This window comes from Mastomys coucha, unplaced genomic scaffold, assembly GCF_008632895.1.
Source record: "Mastomys coucha isolate ucsf_1 unplaced genomic scaffold, UCSF_Mcou_1 pScaffold21, whole genome shotgun sequence".
Taxonomy (NCBI): domain Eukaryota; kingdom Metazoa; phylum Chordata; class Mammalia; order Rodentia; family Muridae; genus Mastomys; species Mastomys coucha.
In genome coordinates, this window is record NW_022196904.1 from 54,380,408 (window position 1) to 54,402,056 (window position 21,649).

At 45.7% G+C, this 21,649-nt stretch overlaps 1 protein-coding gene across 4 annotated transcripts in view; it reads left to right on the forward strand.

Annotated features, from left to right (window-relative positions):
- The window catches only part of Trpm1 (transient receptor potential cation channel subfamily M member 1), a 116,884-nt gene that overhangs the window by 52,360 nt on the left and 42,875 nt on the right, over positions 1 to 21,649 (forward strand). For 3 of the 4 annotated variants that reach the window (XM_031386866.1, XM_031386867.1, XM_031386868.1), the window contains exons 4-13: positions 60 to 273; positions 1,278 to 1,402; positions 2,715 to 2,886; positions 6,250 to 6,424; positions 6,822 to 6,945; positions 7,766 to 7,838; positions 8,632 to 8,732; positions 17,080 to 17,250; positions 18,502 to 18,636; positions 19,669 to 19,719. In XM_031386866.1, coding sequence (XP_031242726.1) covers positions 60 to 273; positions 1,278 to 1,402; positions 2,715 to 2,886; positions 6,250 to 6,424; positions 6,822 to 6,945; positions 7,766 to 7,838; positions 8,632 to 8,732; positions 17,080 to 17,250; positions 18,502 to 18,636; positions 19,669 to 19,719 — 1,341 coding nt within the window. The remainder of the gene's footprint in view (positions 1 to 59; positions 274 to 1,277; positions 1,403 to 2,714; positions 2,887 to 6,249; positions 6,425 to 6,821; positions 6,946 to 7,765; positions 7,839 to 8,631; positions 8,733 to 17,079; positions 17,251 to 18,501; positions 18,637 to 19,668; positions 19,720 to 21,649) is intronic. The other variant, XR_004123088.1, reaches the window with a different exon arrangement.

Genomic DNA, 21,649 nt, shown 5'->3' on the forward strand with positions numbered 1-21,649 from the left:
CCTCTTGACAGAGAAATGATACCAAGCTCAGGCGCTAAGCACCACACATTCTTTTGCAGTACATCCGAGTCTCCTACGACACCAAGCCAGATTCCCTGCTCCATCTAATGGTGAAGGATTGGCAGCTGGAGCTCCCCAAGCTCTTGATATCTGTGCATGGAGGCCTCCAGAGCTTCGAGATGCAGCCCAAGCTGAAGCAGGTGTTTGGGAAAGGTCTGATCAAGGCTGCCATGACCACAGGGGCATGGATCTTCACCGGGGGTGTGAGCACTGGTAAGAGCAGCCCCGCCCTTGCTGTGAGTCTGCACAGATGGACTCCCTGAAGCTGCAGAGGACCTCCTAGTAAGAACGGCCAGAAGACTAGACACAAGGAAGCCTGATCCTAACTGTAACAGCAGTGAAAACTTTACTCAACATGGTTTTATCGTTACTGTGATGGATTTGTTTAAATAGTGCAAACATAATTTTGTTAGGTGGCTTTCCTTCACCATAACAGACATCTGCGCTAATCAGCTTATAAAGGGTTTACGTTTACTCTGGTTCACGGTGTTAGATGTTTCAGCCTATGGTCAGTTGGCCCATTGCTCTGGGCCTGTCAGCATCTCATGGTAGGAGTACATAGGAGAGCAAGGTAAAGAGTTGACAGCTCTTCGAGGGCACGTCCCAGTAACCCACAGACCACATGCTGGGTCTTTTCTCTTATAGTGTCCACCACCTCCCAATGGGGCCCTGCTAGATACCAAGCATCTAACATAGGACTTTGGGGAGACATTTGAGGTCCAAACCTCAGTGGGAATAACAGCGATGATAGTGAACCTGTGAGTCAGCTAGTCTGTGCCATTTCCTGAGCACAGCCATGGAGGAGTGCCATTTCTCAGGAGCCAACAGGCATTGTTTCCACTCCTTATGGGAGAATGAACTGAACCATATATGAATAAAGGAACATCCCTGGTGGTCTGGCTCTTACTGAGAGCAGAATGTAGTTAGGACTACCAGTGAGACCCAGTGACTTCCAGCTTTGAGTCATGGATTTCTATCCATGCCCAGCTGTTTTGGACTCTGCTCATATTTTCCCTACTCTGGGAGTTAACACAGGATCAGTGGTTATGATGAGCACAGACTTGTAGGATGTGTTCTCTTCATGAAGAGAATGGGTTTCCTTCCCTGACTCACAGGGATGATGGAGGCTCAGAGTAGGCAACCCTGAAGTTTGTCCATGTTGGTGTGGTGTGATGTGGCGCAGGAGAGCCTGAAACATGGCGTGTGGCTGCTCACAGGTGTCGTCAGCCATGTGGGGGATGCCTTGAAAGACCACTCCTCTAAGTCCAGAGGCCGGCTCTGTGCTATAGGAATCGCTCCCTGGGGCATGGTGGAGAATAAGGAAGACCTGGTTGGGAAAGATGTAAGTTTTCCCTGAAGGCATTGACAGGTTTTAAAAATTGAAGTCTGTATTTTGAGATTGTGTTAAATTTGTACATTGTTATAAGAAATACCAGAGAGCACCTTTCTTTCACTCATTCCTCTGGTGGAAAGTTCTTGAAAAATGATAGTATAATCAGGATGCTGACATTGATACCATCAAATTATCTCATCAACCGAAGGAAGTCCCCTGTTGTCCTTAAATATCTGTACCACTTCCCTCCCACCTCTCCTTCCTCCTTAACCCTGACAACCACTATGGTGTTACGTATCTCTATCATTTTTTATTATTTTCACAATGTGGTATCATACAGTATGCAACCTTAGGAGGATGGGGTTTTCCCATGCAATTCTTGGGACACTCAAATGGCTTCCTTTTTAACTGCTTAATGGTGTTCTGTAATATAGACAGACCACTGCAGGTTCTTTAACCACCATCTCTTGAAAAATGTCCAGGCTGTTTATAGGTGGTCTGTTAAAAATAAAGTTTCTATAAAATTTGTGCTCAGGGGGTTAGAAAGGTGTCTCAGTGAGCAGGTAAAGTGCTTGCTGGACAAGCAGGAGCACTTGTGTTTGTGTTCACAATACTTACATACAAATCCAGGTGTAGCATGTGACTGCAACCTAGAGGCTGGAAATGAAGGCATGAGGTCCTGGGGGCTCATAGAGATCATTATGTTTGGTGAGGGACCTTGTCTTAAAAATAACCTCTGATCTCCACTTGCATGTGTAGCCACCACACATGCACGCACACAGACACTCATCTGTGCTCAGGATTTTGTGTTACTGTCAATTTTCATTTCTCTGAAGTAAATACATGTTCAATTATTGGATTGCCACTGCCTAAAGCAAACAAGTTTCTTTCTGTTTCAATATATTATTTGAGAAAATAGCCTTCAGAGTGTAGGGTAGAGAAGTGACACTTAAGTTTACATGCAGTGGCTGGGCAGTGGTAGTGCACACCTTTAGTCCCAGCATTCATGAGGCAGAAGCAGAGGCAGGGGCAGGGGCAGGGGCAGGGGCAGGGGCAGAGGAGGCAGGGGCAGAGGGAGGGGCAGGGGCAGAGGCAGAGGAGGGCAGGAGCAGGAGCAGGGTGATCTTTGTAAGTTTGAAGCCAGCCTGGTCTACAGAGCTAGTCCTGCAGTCTATACAGAGATCTACACAGAGAAGCCCTGTATCTAAAAACAAAACAAAACCAAGTTTTTGTGTGGTATGTGTACACATGTTTCTTGTGTCCCCCGAGACACTTAATATCTAAGTTCTGCAGCTTTGATTCATATCGTGCTTTCTGTCAGGTAACAAGAGTCTACCAGACCATGTCCAACCCTCTGAGCAAGCTCTCCGTGCTCAACAATTCCCACACCCACTTCATCTTGGCTGACAATGGCACCCTGGGCAAGTATGGTGCTGAGGTGAAGCTTCGAAGACAGCTGGAAAAACACATATCCCTGCAGAAGATCAACACAAGTAAGTCCTGGAAGGCCATGGCCATCAGCTCAATCTGACTCTACCAGGGTGGAAGCCAGCTGAGAAGGACATTACCAGAGGGTGTTGATTCTTGCTAGGCCCATGGACCATGCTCAGACTCTTTACCCTAGCCACCTACCAAATCACCTTTCCAGGGAGCCATGGGATGCTTTGCCCAGGTTCACAAGTTGGTCTGAGACTTACCCTTGCACTGTTTGGCATGGTTGTCATGGTGACGGCACTGCCCATCATGTTGCCATCATTCTTGTTCAATGTACTTACTGCTGTTATTTTCCTTAATGTTTTATCAGGAAAAAAAAACCCAAACTTGTTCCCAAAGACTTGGTATGATTCAGATTATGAACTGATGAGTGTTGTTGTAGGGTCATTACATATCTCTGTAGCTCTCAGTCTCTCACATGGACTAATATGGTGAGATGAAGTCCTTGGACCTGGCTGCAGGGCCATCTGTTCCTGATGGGCACCATGCTTGCTGGTCCAGATGGCACAGCCCTGAGGAAGGAACACTCACTGCTGGGGGAAATCTGAGGATAAATTAGAGAGAAAGGACTGGCTCCCAACCAGAGGAGAGGACGAAGCTTGGTAGAACAAAGGTATTTGCATAACCTCCTGGGAAATGCCCACACACAAAACTTGTCACAGAATATTTCGTTCTTAACATCACCAGTAATATCTCAGTGCACCTCAGTCTAGAACTAGGAAAAGGTCAGAATGTAAGGAACTGTGGTATCACTCAAGTGGTTAGGACTGGGGTGCCTACTCCTAAAGGCTGTAGATTTCCAAGAATCAGCTTAAACTATTTCTATTAATTCTCTGAGAGTTTTATACAATTTATTTTTATTCTATCCCTCCCCTACTTGTCCCCAATCTCACCTCACCCTCCAACCACCCCCCAAATTCATGTCCTCTTAAAATAAATGACTCTTTAAATCCTGTTGTGCTGACCATGCATTCACAGGTGTGGGGTCATCCACTGGAGTTTGGTCAACCTACCAGGGTCACATGCTTAAAGAAAACTGACTCCCTTCTCACAGAAACTATCAACTTGTCAACCCCTTCCCACTCCCATGCTGGAATTCTGACTGGCTTGATCCTGTGCAGCCAGCCACAGCCGCTGTGAGTTCATGAGTGCGGAAGTCCTAAGAATCAGATCTTGGTAGATAAATCAGTAGGACTTAGTAGTTTTGGATTTGTAAATTCTGCTTGGACCTGTGACCTGTGGGCTTCCCTTTGTCATCCTTTGCCTAGGCCTCTGAGTGGGGCAAGGACAGCAAAGGGGGGCTCAGTGGTCACCTCTACTGCAGAGAGTTTCAGGAGCCTACCCTGAGCCAAGAGCAAGTTCTACTCTGCTTCTGGAAATGAAGTCACCATGATTCTGATGATGTAAAATCTCAAGCCTGCTTGGATGGAAATCCAAAGACAGACCATATCACCCTGATCCACTTTCCACTATTTCTTATTCATGGTTTAGCCCAGTGGTTCCCAATCTTCCTAATGCTCCAACCCTTTAATACAATCCCTCGTGTTGTGGTGACCTCCAACTATAAAATTATTTTTGTCACTACTTCATAACTGCAGCATTGTTACTGTTATGAACCATAATGTAAATATCTGACATGCGGGATATCTGATCCGTGACTCTCCAAAGGGGTAGAGAACCACAGGTTGAGAACTGCTGGCTTAGCCCATGACATATCTTTAACGTTTGCTGGCTGAAGTAAGCTCAACTGTAGTTCTTCCAGCAGGAGACAAAAAAATTATTCTAAATCCTTAAGCATCCACTGGGGAAAACAGTAGGAAAAGAGAGACTGAATTCACTCATTGATAGTCTCAAGGCTTCTTATAACCCATGCTGGCAGATTCCATCTGAAGCTCTAGAGAACCGTGATGTCAAGGACATTTCCTTCTACTTGCCTCTTGTAATGTAGCTCACAACTACAGAAACCAAGCAAAACCTGATCAGCAATCAGTGAGCCTACGTGGTAACAGGATCCAAAGCCTGGAATGTCACTGGCCACAGACAGAAAAACATTCAGAAGAGAACTTCTGTTTTTAATTAATGTGTACAGAGTTTTTTCCCCGGTTATTATCCCTAAACAACATGATATAATAACTACTTTCATATCATTGCATCATGCCAGGTATTATGTGTCCCCTGGAGATGGTTTGAGGCATACAGGAGAACGTATAAGCAGATGCTCCACCATTTTATATAAGAGACTTGAGCATCTTGAATTTGGTGTCCAGGGGGATGTTGTAAGGCTCTGGAATTAATCCCTAGTAGATCCCAAGGAACAAACTCTATAATATGTCCCGATCAGGCAGAGATAACATTTTGACGTAGGCAAATTTGTCACGAAGACTCCTCCCCAGCACTGTCCCCCACAGTATTATCTCAGCTTCCAGAATTCCCCCATCACTTCCTGCTTCCCAGAGCCGACCCTGCTGGATCTATCACCAAAGCTGTGTCTATTCCTACTGTGCTCTTGAAGAGCCCTATTATTCATTTATTTTAAATCATAGCAGTCTCCGGAAATAAGTTGTTAGCAGTAGGCTAATAGTACTCTGTGTTTTCACCCCTAAGATAATATATACTGGGGCCAGAAGTGTTTCAGTCTTGGATTTATAAAATTTGGGCATATTTGCATACCCTTTACCCATGATCATCTCCAATCCAAAAATTTGATACCTGAAATGTTTTTGGGATGGGAGATCTCAATCTTTTCTGCCATATTTGAGACTCTGGAGGCAGCAGCAACAATGGCAGACGACTACACGTATGTGCCTCTTCAACTTCCCAAACACTATCTAAAAGCCAAATATATTCTTATATTTCAGGTCCATTGCTCTTCTTGAGATAAGTGAGGCCCTGCTCCTTTTACAACTGGCCATCTATGAGATGGTGCTTTAATCAATGGTCCAGCATTGCTGACACAGGAGAGGCCCTGGATTGAGCTGAATTCCCCTCTGGCTCAGTCCGGCCCTCCTTACACTGGATCATTCTTAGAAGACAGCCTCCAGCATTTCACACCTAGGCAAGGTAGAAAAGGAGCCTTCTTAGCAATGCTTTTAAAACTGGCCCCGAGTCCCTGTGTCAGATTCTTTACCAAGGTCACATGGGAGTGTCAGTGGGAGTTTAAGAGTTCTTGGAGTTTACAGGAGGAGGCCATGATATGAAGTTCAAATGCAAGAATGAAGACAGTCACCTTTTGCCTGACTTAGTTGGAGTGTTGGTCAACAATACCACTACAGGGAAAGCCCTGGGGCAGGAAGTTTGTACTTTTTTGTTGTTTTGTTGGAGCTGTTCACGCTGGTGTGAACGGCAGTGTGATTGTGTTGCAGGACTGGGCCAGGGTGTACCTGTCGTGGGCCTTGTGGTGGAAGGTGGCCCTAACGTGATTTCTATCGTCCTGGAGTATCTCAGAGAAGACCCTCCTGTCCCTGTGGTGGTCTGTGACGGCAGTGGACGCGCCTCTGACATTTTGTCCTTCGCACACAAATACTGCGATGAAGGAGGGTAGGAGTGGCGTGTGACAAGGGCGAGCTCTTAATGGCTTTTTGCCAGACTGGGGAAAACATCTGACACGATCCCCTCAGATATCCCCAAAATGTCTAACTTACAAGGGGTTTTCTTGATTTTCTCTCGAGAATGACCAGGAGCTCATGTTCCTGACGGAATCCTCTCTGCTGAAGTCTCTCTTATAACTTTATTTTACAATATTAAGTCTTGCAAAGAGCTAAATGTAGGCCAGTTTTTAATGCTGCTTTTAGACCGGGGTGACTTTTTGTCCCCTGTACACAAATCTCCATTAGCAGTCCAAAATCAAAAGTACTGGGTGGGCGAAACTGTCTGGTTTACTTGGGAGCTGCCCTAATTCCCTTGCTCCCTTCTCTCTCTTCGCCCCTTTGAACAGGGTCATAAACGAGTCCCTGCGGGACCAGCTTCTAGTTACCATTCAGAAAACATTTAATTACAGCAAGTCCCAGTCGCATCAGCTGTTTGCAATTATCATGGAGTGCATGAAGAAGAAAGAACTCGTGAGTGTCTTGAATTGATTTCCAAACAAGCTCCAAGGAGAGAGCTCTTTCTGTGCCTAGCTCTGTTGTACTTGCTTGATGGACCATCTGCATACTTCAGTTGACCTTCCATTATGATAAATAACAGTAGCAAAATTACAGTTATGAAGTAGCAACAAAAATAACTTTATTGTTGGGGATCACCACAACACAAGGAATCGTATGAAAGGGTCAAAGCATTAGGAAGATTACAAACCACTGCCACAGAGGGTCCCAGGTATTTCCAGACCTTAGCGAACATGAGGTGATGTCACATCAGGTCACTCAACTCAGAAATTCAAAACACGAATCAGATTTAAAGTCCCCCGGGGAAGAGAGACATAAACACACCTTTAGATGTGGTTGGTCATAAAACCAAATTTACTTCCCTTTGCAAATGCAGGTGTCATTTCTCATTTCTTCCCTCAACTTCCTTCAACCTTATAAGGCACAGGCACACCTCGTTTGTGGATGATGACATATTCAAAATTCTAAATTTGTGTTAACCTATTCCTTCTGGCTAGGTATGTGTTCATAAGCTCAGATGGCTATTTAAATATTGGGTAATCCTGAGGTGCTTACCCTATTCCCAAGGCAGGATAATAAATTCCAAATCCAGGCAAGGATTCTATTAGCAAGAACAACTCCTGGGGACTGAAAACTCTTGTGAACATTTAACAGGCTCTCAGCTCTGCTTCATTGTTCCAGTCTTTGTGTACAGCTTTTCAAAAACAGCTCAGATCCTCCTCTCATTCTCGATGTTACCTTGACGCTGTCTTCTCCCCCATCCACCTGTTTGCAGGTCACTGTGTTTCGGATGGGTTCTGAGGGTCAGCAAGATGTCGAGATGGCAATTTTAACTGCCTTGCTCAAAGGTGAGCTCCTGGGACAGCGTGGTTCTGGGTTTTCTTTCTAGAGCTGCCTAGCAAGGGCTTTGTCAAACAGGGCTCCTTCACATCCCCACTCCCCTACTAAGGATCTTTAGTAAAGGAGCCCTGAGCCGGCCAGGTTGCCTAGGGTAACCTCGGCATGAAATGGTGAAATGACCAGATTCTGAGAGGGCTGTTGTGAGATAGGGGTTGATGGACACCCATGGGTCCATCAAGCTCTCAGAGCTGAGTCTATTGAAAGCTGTTCTGGGGAGGCTGCTTCCTAAGCACAGAAACCCACCTCTAAGGACAGACCACAGTCAGGAGCTGTGGTGCAGGAGGATCGCCACGGGAGGCACGTGCCATTCTTGCCTATCAACTAGCCTGGGGTCATGGGGACAGAGGAAGTTCACCACCATCTTCTTTAGGCTGCACTGGGCTCTGTGCTGCCCTGGGGGTTATGGTCCTTGGCTCGTCCTGGCAAATGTCCAATAGTTTCAGATTTCTCTCCTTTTCAGGTGAGGGCCCTGAATTGCTTGGCTCCTCCTTCATCCCTTTCAGGAAACCATGCTCAGTTGGTTTGGGATGAGGTTGCCTCTGGCTTTCTCTCAGGAAATATTTTTTTAAAATGCAGAATTCTTAGCTTGGGTGGTCCTTTGGGGGCAAGAAAGAAGGAAGTGATAGGTGCTTAGCTCCAAATAAGTTCCCAGTGGGAAACCCAAGTTCCTAGACTAGAACCCCGCCAAGCTCCAGTGGTCCAGACACAAGCGAGGAATGCTCTCACTTCTTTCTTTCCTAGGAACCAACGCGTCGGCTCCAGATCAGCTGAGCTTGGCACTGGCTTGGAATCGTGTCGACATAGCACGAAGCCAGATCTTTGTCTTTGGCCCACACTGGCCGGTGAAACTGTTTTTCTGTTGTTGTTTTGTTTTTTTTTGATTTCTGGTCTCATATAGTCTGGCCGAGACGGTGCCTCTGCAGGCAAGATTGGCTTGAACTCCTGACCCTCTTGCCTTTACCTCCCTTGTGCGTTTACCACTGTACCTTGTGGAACTGTTTTCTGTTTAGAACATTAATTGTGACTTGTCATGGTGCTGTGTTAGTGTGTCCTTGCTCATGATGTGGATCTCTGGAGATGATCTGAGAGTTTTCTGATCTGGGTAATCCATGAGATTACTGGAAGATGTTGCTGTTTAACATCAAAGAAACAAAGGCTCCAAGCACAGAGTCCGCACTGAGCAGGTCTTCCTGACGAAACTAACCGCCAAACCTTTCATCATTGCTGGTAAAAGAAGGTTCTTACCATTTGAAAGAAGAAAATAAATCATTAAAATTAACTGCAGTAATTCCGTCTAGGGCGCTGAGTTTTCAGACTGTGTTTCATGAAGCTTTGAGGGGTCTAGAGAACTCTATGTGTGATGTATGTGTGATATGATCGTTGTGCCTGGTGTCTCTGGTCTAGTATCTGTGGTGTGGTTTAATGGATTGGATGAAGTAAGTCTGTGCACATCATGTGTGTGGGGTATGTGGCTTGTAATATACAGATGTAGATTAGCATATGTGGTGTTTGTGTATATGTACATGTGTGAATGTGAGGGAATGCACATGTGTAACTTTTGGGTATATCACACCTGTAGAATAGTGTTTTGTCTCTATGTGCTCTGTGATGTGTTTGTGGTATGATGTATGAGTGAGTAATACATGTAGGCATGGGTGGTGTGTGTATGATTAACAGGTGTGTGTGTGTATGATTAGAAGGTATGTGGTGTGTGTGATTATCAGATGTGTGTATGTGTGTATGTGTGATGAGCAGGTGTGTGTGTGTATGTATGTGTGTGTGATTTGCAGGTACAGCTGTGTGTGATTAGCAGATATGTGTGTGATTAGCAGATGTGTATGTGTTATTACCAGTTGTACCTGTGTGTGTATGATTAGCAGGTGTACGTGTGTGTGATTAGCAGATATATGTAATATTAGCAGGTGTATGTGTGTGTGTGTGTATGTGTGATTAGCAGGTATGTGTGTATGATTAGCAGGTATGTATATGTGGTGTGTATGTGTGTGTATGATTAGCAGGTGTGTACGTATGTGTGATTAGCAGGTGTACCTGTATGTGGTGTGTGTGTGTGTGATTAGCAGGTATGTGTGTATGTGTGTGAGTGATTAGCAGGTGTGTGTGTGAATAGCAGGTGTGGTCTGATTAGCAAGTATATGTATGTGTGTGTGTTTGATTGAGGAATATTTTGTATGTTTGTGCCTGTGACAATGTATTTGAAAGAGAGACAGTTTGTGTGTGGCCAGAAGATTGTGTGTGTTGTAATGTAGGGCAAACTGTGTGTATGTGCACACACTTGGGGACATGGTAGACAGAGTCACAACCATATCACAGTTTGTTAAGACTCTGACTATGTCATCCATCTGATTTTCCTTGTGGCTAAAGCAAATGTGTCAATACCCTTAGCACACAAAGCATGCGTGATAAGTGACTTGGCATCCTTCAGTCATTCATTCCTTCAATCAAAGAAACTTCTTTGCTCTAAACATTAGAGCATAAGCCAGACTATAAGGCTTGTGGTGGACTAGGAAGCCACATAAGGAGCCCAAAGGAATGTCACAGACACTATTTCCAGCAATAATTGTTCAACCCATATTTGAAGTTCAAAGCAAACTTTCCTCCTTGTGGATGTGGTTCATTGCAACCACATCCTTTTAAGGGCGTGGCGCCTACAATGTAATACCCTGTGCTGGGTGTGATCTCTCCTGCACAGCACAGATGACTATCACCTGCCTTCTGCTGGCTCTACACACACCCTGGCCCACAAACAGAATCACTTCACCCCTGTTAACCCATGTGCAGAAATCTCCACAGGTTCTGTCATGTACACCTCCTGCTACACACACCCCTCACAGCATGAAGGGCCAGGCAGGTGGCACCCAGGGGTAGGGCTGGGGTAGGTGGGGTGGGGATTCTGTTCCTTGTTAGTTTTCACTTTGCTATGTTCAGTCTACCATGTCACAGCCATATCATGCTTTGTAAGACTCCAATTGTATCAGCCATCTGATTTTCCTCATGGCTGAAGCAAAGGACATCAATACCCAGTTTCTCTCCAGGCTATCGCTCTTCTCCTGTTCTCTGGGATTCTTCCATAACATTTCATTTTAACCTATTATGACAGCTAGCACGGAGCATCCACATCTCAAGTGTATGATAGCTACATTCACCCATCAGCTGCCCTCTTTTGGACAGCTACTGAAGCCCCTTTCAAGAGCATAGGCTCTGCCAGCCTGGGTTACAAGCTCTTCTTCTGCGGTTACCCAGAGTGCCCTAGGCATCTTGGAAGGTAGCCAGGAAGTCCCATAGATGAGCTCATTTGAGCAGCTAGAAGCTGTCTTCCCATACCAGCCACACATGTTGTGCCTTCTCCACTTCTAGCAACAGCAAGGCCAGAAGCTGCGTTAGGGAGATAGGCTGCCGCTTCACACTTGCTCAATGTGTTTTCAAAACTGTGTATTTGTATTCACTAATTTAGGAAATGTTGGTTGACAGTTGTGTCTTGTGTCTGGGGCCCTCGTTCCATGTGCTGGGGACACAGAAGTTAATAGAACAGACTCACAAGGAGAGCCTTTGACGAAGTCTTCTTTGGGGCAGACCTGAAGGTGGAAGATGGAAGAGAGAAGGAGGCTAGTGTGGAATGAAAAAGCAGATAATTATTGGATTCCAAATTGTAGGAAATGGACAGAGTATAGAGGGAGCTAATTTGTAATGGGATTCCAGGAAAGACACTGCCGAGTGGACACTAGGTGGTTGACAGGTAGAGGCTGGCTGGTGGGCCATGAGGAGCAAGCACCTTCCCTGCAGGGGGAAGGGCAACTGAAACCTGCTGAGGCAAGAAAGGAACTGGCAAAACAAGTGCAGGGAAATGGGAACTTTAAGGTTGGAATACTAAGTGAGAACAGGCTGACTCAGGAAGGAAGGAGGTTGAGGGGGAGGGGGAGGCTGAAAACTGGCCAGGATGTATGCTTCTGAGTCCTGCAGATACAATCCAGGGCTGAATGCTAGGAAGTACCTGCTATCCTGTCACCCTGTGGTGGCATGCACCTTTAATCACCACAGTTGGGAGGCAGAAGCAGGCAGAACACTATGATATTGAGACTAGTCTGTTCTATAAAGTAAGTTCCAGGCAGTAGGGTTAAACAGTGAGAGACCTGTCTAGAAATGAGAGGCGGGGGGTGCCCTACTTGGTGTGTATCCACACTGCTTCTCCAGCCAGCCATCAAGAGTACCAGCCATCATGAGTAGCATCGCTGTGGATGTGGGTGCGCAGGTGTCCATTTGACTCTTGCCATAAATTCCTTTGGGAATATATCCAGAAGTGGACTTCTGTCATAATTCATAATTAAGTGATAATTCTATGTCTAATTTTTTTTTGGCAGTTTCCAAGATCTTTTCCATGACACTTTCATAATTTTACACCTGTACCCAAAGTGCAGATATCCCTATTTCTCTGCCTTCTCAGAAACATGTGTTATTTTCCATTGTTTTATATTGCTGTTTTACCATAATGGCCGTCCTAGTGGGTTAGGATGGCTTCTCAGCTGGTTTTTATTTGTGTTTCCCTTCGTGATGGTGAGCATCTGTGCTGTCCACTTGTGAAAGGCTTTGGAGAAACAGCTATTCAAGTGTTTTGCTTTTTTTTTGAATTGGATTTTTGTTGTTGAGTTTTAGGATACATTTTGATAAACCCTTTTCACCTTTCTGATTTTCCATATATTCCCTCATCCTATAGCAGCGGTTCTCGACCTGTGGGTCATGGTCTCTTTAAGGGTCACATATCAGGTATCCTGCATAACATGTATTTACATTATGATTCATGACAGTAGCAAAATTACACTCATGAAGTAGCAACAAAATAATTTTATGGTTGGGTGTTGGGGGGGGGGTCACAACATGAGGAGCTGTGTTCATGAGCTGAGGCATTAGGAAGGTTGAGAACCACTGGGCTATAGGCTGCCTTCGCTCTTGGCAGAATCAATATTAGCACTGTAGTATTCTCTCTGAGTGTGTGTGTGTGTATGTGTGTGTATGTGTGTGTGTATAAGTGTGCATTACATAGTGTGTGTATGTATGTATGTATATACATATGTATGTAAGCGTGTATTACATAATTTATCTCTTCCAGGTGCTTTGGACTGTCTTGCCCCAAGCCCTGAGAGGGTACTAACCATGGTGGCTGTGCAGGGCTCTCTAATGGGCTGTTGAAATGGCTCAGCTGAGAAAAGGCGTCTGGGTCTAGAGTGGAGACAGAAAGGAAAGCAAGAATGGGGTAGAAGTCAGCAGTTCTGGGCATGAAACATGACTGCTTGTAGGGATGGGCCAAACACAGTGGAGGGCAGGCAGTGAGGGAGATGACACTGGAATGGACTGTGTTGGAGATGTCTTCTGGGTGCCCTCCACCTTCTCAGCAACAGCTTTACTTTCTATTATGTTTCTGCTTGTTGTCTGGTTTTAATAACAGGCATTGTAGGGACTCTGGTTTGCTCCTGGAGGTTCACTGGTTAGAAGCTTTGTGCCTAGGGCAGTGGGGATGAGGGGGAGACAGCTTTAAAAAGTGGGGTCTGGTAAAGATCTTTTCCCACTCTGTTGCTTGCCTTTTTGACCTATTGACAGTGTCCTTTGCCTTACAGAAGCTTTGCAATTTTATGAGGCCCTGTTTGTCAATTTTTGATCTTAGAGCATAAGCTATTGGTGTTCTGTTCAGGAAAATTTCCCCTGTGCCCATGTGCTGGAGGCTCTTCCCCACTTTCTTTTCTATTAGTTTCAGTGTATCTGTTTTTATGTGGAGGTCCTTGATCCACTTGGACTTGAGCTTTGTACAAGGAGATAAGAATGAATCGATTTGCATTCTTCTACATGCTAACTGCTAGGTGAACCAGCACCATTTGTTGAAAATGCTGTCTTTTTTCCACTGGATGGTTTCAGTTCCTTTGTCAAAGATCAAGTGACCATAGGTATGTGGATTCATTTCTGGGTCTTCAATTCTATTTCATTGATCTACCTGCCTGTCACTGTACCAATACCATGTAATTTTTATCACAATTGCTCTATATACAGCTTGAGGTCAAGGATGGTGATTCCACCAGAGGTTCTTTTATTGTCGAGAATAGTTTTCACTATCCTAGTTTTTTTGTTATTCCAGATGAATTTGCAAATTGCTCTTTCCAAGTCTGTGAAGAATTGAGTTGGAATTTTGATAGGGATTGCATTGAATCTGTAGATTGCTTTTGGCAAGATGGTCATTTTTACTATATTACTCCTGCCAATCCATGAGCATGGGAGATCTTTCCATCTTCTGAGATCTTCTTCAATTTCTTTCTTCAGAGACTTGAACTTCTTGTCATACAGATCTTTCACTTGCTTGATTAGAGTCACACCAAGGTATTTTATATTATTTGTGACTATTGTGAAGGGTATTGTTTCCCTAATTTCTTTCTTAGCCTGTTTATCCTTTGTGTAGAGGAAGGCCATTGATTTGCTTGAGTTAATTTTATATCCAGCTACTTTGCTTCTTAGAAGGGAGAACAAAATACCCATGGAAGGAGTTGCAGAGACAAAGTGTGGAGCAGAGATTGAAGGAAGGACAATCCAAAGACTGCCCTACCTGGGCGTCCTTCCCATAGACAATCACCAAACCCAGATACTATTGTGGATGCCAGCAAGTTCTGGCTGACAGGAGCCTGATATATCTGACTCCTGAGAGGCTCTGACAGTACCTGACTAATACAGAAGTGGAGGCTCACAGTTATCCATTGGACTGAACGGAGGGTCCCCAATGAAGGACCTAGAGAAAGGACCCAAGGCACTGAAGGGGTTTGCAGCCCCACAGGAGGAACAACAATATGAACTAACCAGTATCCCCAGAGCTCCCAGGAACTAAACCACCAACCAAAGAGTACACATGGTGGGACTCATGGCTCCAGCTGCATATGTAGCAGAGGATGGCCTAGTCGGTCATCAATGAGAGGAGAGGCCCTTGGTCCTGTGAAGGCTCTTTGCCCCAGTGTAGGGGAATACCAGGGCCAGGAAGCAGGAGAGGGTGGGTTGGTGAGCGGGGGTGAGCGATGGGGAGGGAATAGGGGTTTTTCAGAGGGGAAACCAGGAAAGTGGATAACATTTGAAATGTAAATAAAGAAAATATCTAATAAAAATGTAAGAGAAGAAGAAGAAGAAGAAGAAGAAGAAGAAGAAGAAGAAGAAGAAGAAGAAGAAGAAGAAGAAGAAGAAGAAGAAGGAGAAGAAGAAGAAGATGTGGAAGTGTGGAAGTGGTCTAGTAGAAGGTACTTGGGACTCAGGAGACTGAGTTTCAGCACTGCCTTTAGAAGGCAGTGCTGTCATTCTTCAAACCCATGGCTAGCTCCTGTGGGAGAGTTTGTGATGAATAAAAGAAGCTGGGATGCCCCTCCTCCCCCTTCCTGCCTCACCAGGTGATTTCTTCAGGCTGTAGCTGTTCCTACTATGGAACTTTCCCCATGTTTGTGATGCAGCAAGGAGATCCAGGGCAGAGCTGTCTAACTCCCTGTTATTTGGAGTCTCAGCCTCCAAAGCTGTAGACTAGATATACAGTGTCAAGCTCTTGGTATTTCACTGTAACAGCAGAAAGCTGACTGATACAGAAGGAAGGAGGCTATGAGACATGCCTAGGGAGCTGCCAAGTTCACCAAAGGAACCCTGGGGAGGAGAGCAGGCTGAAACTGGACAGGGAAGATTGTTCATCAATAAATAAAGATCCGTGGTGTGAGCATCAGTGAGGCTAATGAGGGAGAGAACAAAATGAAAGTGAAGAGGGCTAAGGACAGAATCCAGCAGAGCCTTGGCATTGAGAAGCACTGGCCACACAGAAAAGAAAACCTGGAGCTTGCAGTGCCCAGGAAACTGGCAGAGATGCCTAAGGGAGGAAGCAGCCATCAAGTCAGACGACCGAAGAGCCTGACATGAAGGGAGCGAGGTGATGCCCTAGATGTGGGCATTAGCACTGTCACCGATGACCAATCCAGAGCAATGGACAGACAGAAAGATGCAGCAAAGCAAGCAGAGGAAAAAGTGAAGAAGAGGGAGTGTGTCTGTGGACAACCACCAGCAGAGCATGATGGGAAGAAGGCAGTGGGGAGAGACCATCAGCAGAGGGTCGAGCGGCTCTGACACTGGCTGTGTTACCATGACAGGCCCATTGTCCCACACTTACCAGGGGATCAGGCCCACTTCTTTCTCTCTCCTATTCCACTGAATGAGCACCCTCTGTCCTGGAGGCCTTCAATCTGTCACCATACTGCATTGAGCCCTTGAAGCTTCCAGTTCATCACCACAATGCATGTGTCCTCAAGGCCTCTAGACTACCATGACATGCATGTGCCCTTGAAACCTTTACCCACCACCACATGCATTGCTCCTGAGGCCTCCATCCACATGGCTCCAAGGTACCTGCCAGAGCTGGTTTAGCCATAATAATCTCCAGCTCACACGTCTCCCTAAACAGCAACTTGCATTCTATCTGTTGCCTTTAACCCGTTTACAGTCACATTCTCCCATCATTAGAGGACCATCTGCACACCTCCGGTACCTTTTAAATTTGCCTCTCAGCATCCTTTCCTCAAAATACACTCATCAATCAACATGTTATTTGCTTCAAATATACATGGCCATTGCATCAGGCCAACTAACTCTTTATGCCCCATCAGGAACAGTGGTTCACAGTATCAAGATTTTCTTCATCAGACAGCCAGGCCACAGTGACAGTTTGCATGTGTACATGTGTGTATGCTTGTGTGTGCTGGTACATATGTGCCTTGGGTGTATGCATGTATGAATATTCATGTATATGTTCATAGCATTAACCATGGAGGCATTGCTTGCAGGAATATGAATGTGTACCTTCCAATGTGTACATGCATCTGTTCTATTCATGTGTGAGGATGTTTGTGAGTCTAAGTCGGGTATGTCTGTGTGAGCATGTGGGCATGGGGGTATACCCATGTGTGTGTGTGAGCATGTGGGCATATGTGTATACTCATGTGTGTGTGTGAGCATGTGGGTATGTGTGTATACGTGTGTGTGTGTGTGTGTGTGTGTGTGTGTGTGTGTGTGTGTGTGTGTGTATGTATATACATGTAGAGTTCAGGGTGTCCCTGTGCTCACCTTAAAATAAGGGGCAGTCTTGGTACCTTTTCCCAATATGCTTGTTGTGGATTACAGCCTCTGGGAAGCCTGGCCCCTCCTGTGGACACCAAAGCTGCAGAGAAGGAGAAGAAGCCACCCACAGCCACCACCAAGGGAAGAGGAAAAGGAAAAGGCAAGAAGAAAGGCAAAGTGAAAGAGGAAGTGGAGGAAGAAACGGATCCCCGGAAGATTGAGCTGCTGAACTGGGTATGTGCTCATGTGCTCATGTCCTTGCCTGCGTCTTCAGAGTTCTGCATTGGCATCCCCCAGTTCTCCAGGGAAGAGACTCCTTTGGTACCTTTGCCTCATCCCTACCAGAATGGGTTAATGTCAATACCTCACGACAATAGTGTGTTCACTGCAATGTAGTCACAACTGTTTTATAAGGAGGAGAGGTTGTCTCTATGGCATATGCTTGTCCCTGCAGACTCCCTGCTTGCCAGCAGCAGGGAGACCTAGAAAACATGCATGAATGGCTCCAGCCTCCAAAGCTGGGTAGCCACTGTTGCCCACCCATCACCCTCTCTGCACTACCACTTCAAAAGGGTGTTGTGGCATGAATTCTAAATATGTGGTTTGTTTCCCATATTTTCATGCACTGAGTGTCTGCATGCCTGCCAAGCAGCAGGAGCTACTACTAAGATGACCAGAACTTCCTTTCAGAGTGGTACCTTTGTTCCATAAATAGGAGCAGCGTGTGGTCATCACTCACCCGACAGCACCCTAGTGGCGTATGACATACCCACATGGTCTGATCACTGCCCCAAAATGCTCCCCAGTCAAGGAATCAGCAGAGAGAAACTAAATGGGGCAACACTGGGATGGCTGTCTTCAACTCATCAAAATGTGTTTTAGGTTTATTTATTGTTATTATTTTACACATGTGTTTTACATGCATGTATGTATGTGCACCTGCATGCATGTATGTGCACCATCATGTACATGCCAAGTGCCTACAAAAGTCAAAAGAAGGCACTGGATCCCCTGGGACGGGAGTTAGCAGAGGTTGTGAACTACCATGTTAGGGCTGAGAATTTGAACCTGGGTCCTCTTCAAGCGCAAAAAGTGCTTCTAACTTCTGAGCCAACTCCATGGCCTCTTTGACTCACATTTTAAAAGATAAAATCTCTTATAGACTTTGACAGAGCATGTGGGGACCAGACTGAAGACAGAGAGGAGAAGGTTAAGGCATGTTTATTTGAAGGAAAGAACTCTGGGAACCACAGCCTGGGGGGTGCAGGCCCTTAGTACAGCTCGTGATGGGCATATGTGAGGCCGTGGGCTCAATTCCCAGCATCAGGTTAACAATACATGCCCCGCCAACACACACATGCATGCACACAAAACAAACAAACAAAAATTCGAAACATTCCAGAACTCTCCACGAGATGTCTTAAGGTCTCCTGCCTGGAGTCTCCCGGGAGGCAACTCATGGTCTCCCTTCTGGATTTCGTGCAGGTGAATGCCCTGGAGCAAGCCATGCTGGATGCCCTTGTCCTAGATCGGGTTGACTTTGTGAAGCTCCTGATTGAAAATGGAGTGAACATGCAGCATTTCCTCACCATCCCGAGACTGGAGGAGCTTTACAACACCGTGAGCATCCCAGGAGGAAGGGTGGAGGCGAGCTAGCACTACCAGCACTTAATACGCTCATCGCTGATACATATTATCCAAAAGGTGGGGGGAAGCTGGGCAGAGTATAGACTCAGTGGGGCAGTTTCATCTGGAAGACCCATATGTAGCAGAAGGCAACTCCTCACTTGCTCCTGGCTAGTGTACATTGATATTCTTAGTAACTACAGCATGCCAGCCAGCTAATCCTTCCAGATGCAGTGGACAGATGATCCTTGCTGTACAGTGGGATCACATCTTCATAAAGCCATCTCTGAGATGAAAGTGTCCTAAAATGGAAATGTACTTGATGGTCCCAGCCCACTGAACATCACGACTTAGCAACACAGACCACTGAAGCATCAGGCATTTCCCTGGGGTCATGGGGCTAACCAGGAGCTGCAGCTCATGTGGAGAACGAGGATGGGGCTGTACGTCAGCAGCCCGGGGAAAGGATTCTGATGCAGTCTATTACGAAGGCCTGTGTGGTGCTTGTGCAACAGGGAAAAGTCTAAAATCAGCCAGATGAACCATAGTAAGCCTGCGTTTACACCCTGTGCTTGTGAAGCAAGAGGATGTCATATCCTAAGGCATCAGCAGACTGAACAGTCACTAGGGTTATTACTCAGTTGTTGCTTGGGACCCTCGACTTTCCAGGGGCTACACTGAAAACAAGGTTTAGCAGTCAGGAGCTGTGTCAGAACAGGAAGTAGCAGGATGAAATTGACTTTGCCTACACTAGAACAATTCAAGTTTTAGGAATGTATAACTCCTTCCCCATTCCAACTTTCTGTGGCAGAAATGGTTTAAAACATGCAGGTACTTAACACTACAAGAACACTGAAAGTATTCAAAGTATCTCACATGTGTCTGAATGTGGTAACCACAACCAGTTGTCTTATAAAAGAAATGAGACAGTGGTACACTACGAACGCCACACTTCAGTGGGGCAGAATTTTGCTCAAGAGTTGAAGAGCCAACTGTACTTACTGTGGCCGACTGCTTGCCTTTCAGAGACTGGGCCCACCAAACACCCTTCATCTGCTGGTGCGGGATGTAAAGAAGGTGAGCCCATTTGCCCCTTTCAACCCTCTGTTAGCATCCGTCGCTAAAGTAATTCTTAAAAACAATCATCTGTTTCTAAGATGTGTTATCTTCTTACTTAGGATGCAGGGAATAATGACTTCCTCTATTCATAGTAAGAGTTTACTTATAACTTATAAGTATAACTTATAACAAAGGGCCAGGGAGATAGATGGCTGTAAAGTGCTTGAAAGCGTGAGAACTGAAGTTCCGAGTTCTAGAACCAAGTAAATGCTAGGTGGGGTCTTGTGCGATGGCTCAGCAGGTAAAGGTGCTTGCTGACAAGTTTGATTACCTGAGTCTCGTCTCTGGGACTAATATGGTTGAAGAAGAGAAATGACTCCTACTGATTTTCCTCTGACCTCAACAGGTGTACTATGGCATGTATGTGCACACGCGCACACACACACACTTGTGTTCTCTCTCTCTCTCTCTCTCTCTCTCTCCATATATACATACACATACACATATTTTTAAATCTAATCTGCATGGGTATGATGCCTGCCCCCTCCATAACCCTAGCCTGCCAGAGGTAGAGACAGGAAATCCCTGAAGTTAGCTGGCAAGCTCCAGGTTCACTGGAGGCTCTACTTCAGTATACAAGATAGAGAGAAGTTGAAGAAGACACCAGACAACAACCTTAGGTCTCCATACACATGTGCACACATACATGCATATGTACTTGCACACACAAACACAGATACATACATGCATACCAAAAAACACATTCAGACGACAAACAAAAATAAAACTTGAAGTGGAGGGGAGGTAGAATAACCTTTGTCACAGGCCAGGAACACACTGACAACTGCTTGGTTATAGTATAGCACCAAGGTGACCCCAGAAATGCCAACAGGAGGCTCCCCAGGAAGTCTGTATGTGTGTCCTATGGCTTGTATCAGAGGTTCTCTCAGCCTTTGCAGTTCCTTTGTTTCTTAGGGAAGTTGCTCTCACTCTCCAGGGCTCCCCACTATGGACAGACTGTGTTCCTGTGGTGTCTTCCTCTCCCAGTCCTACCTTGGCATCTCTTGTGTCCTGTCATCACAAGTTAGAGATGAGATTAGGTTCTCATAGAAGCAATCCATCTCTCTAGAATGAGGGAGTGGGGCTCCTGGACAGAGTCCTGGACAACTCGGTCACATTTTGTATCGATAATCAGTTCTAAGAATATGAGAAAATGATCTCTACAGAGCAGAACAAAATCATTGAATCTGGGAATTGGGGAACCTCAGAGGCCTCTGGCTAGAGCCTTGTTCCACATACAAGAATTCTGCTTCCTCCCTCAAGATCCAAGTGGAAGACAGATTAAGAAGTGCAAACTTTCAAAGTGAGAGCTACCCGAGTTCAAGCTCAACCATTTCCCAGCTGAATGACTTCAATAATCACTTCTTCTCCTATAGTGCTTCTTCCTACCACTTGATTCCATGAACATAAATACCAGCTCCAAATTGCCATGGCTGCAATATGAAGTTCAAGCTTGTTCCAATACACACAAATTCCCACTGATCCTGGCCCATGCCCATGCCTAAGACTCCTCCTACCACATTCCATCACATCTACATTGACCCATCTGAACATGGGGAACCCTGGGAGGCTATACCCTGCTTGGGCCACACCTCCTCACACCCACAGCACCCACTCTTTCTCATCTACCTCATCATCCCTGCTCCTCCTCTCCTGTTACCATCTCCTGGAAATCCTTACTCGCCCTAAACAACCCACCTTGGAATCAACAGACCCTCCTTCTGCGAGGTACACATGTTACTGCACTGATCTCTTTATAGCCTCCCACCCTCTCCCCCAGTGCCCAGCTCCTTAGAGCATCTCCTTGTTGCCAATAAAAGATCCTTGTGCTGGGATGTGCTCATTGATAGAGTACAAACCTACTATGTATGAAACCCTGAGCTCAATC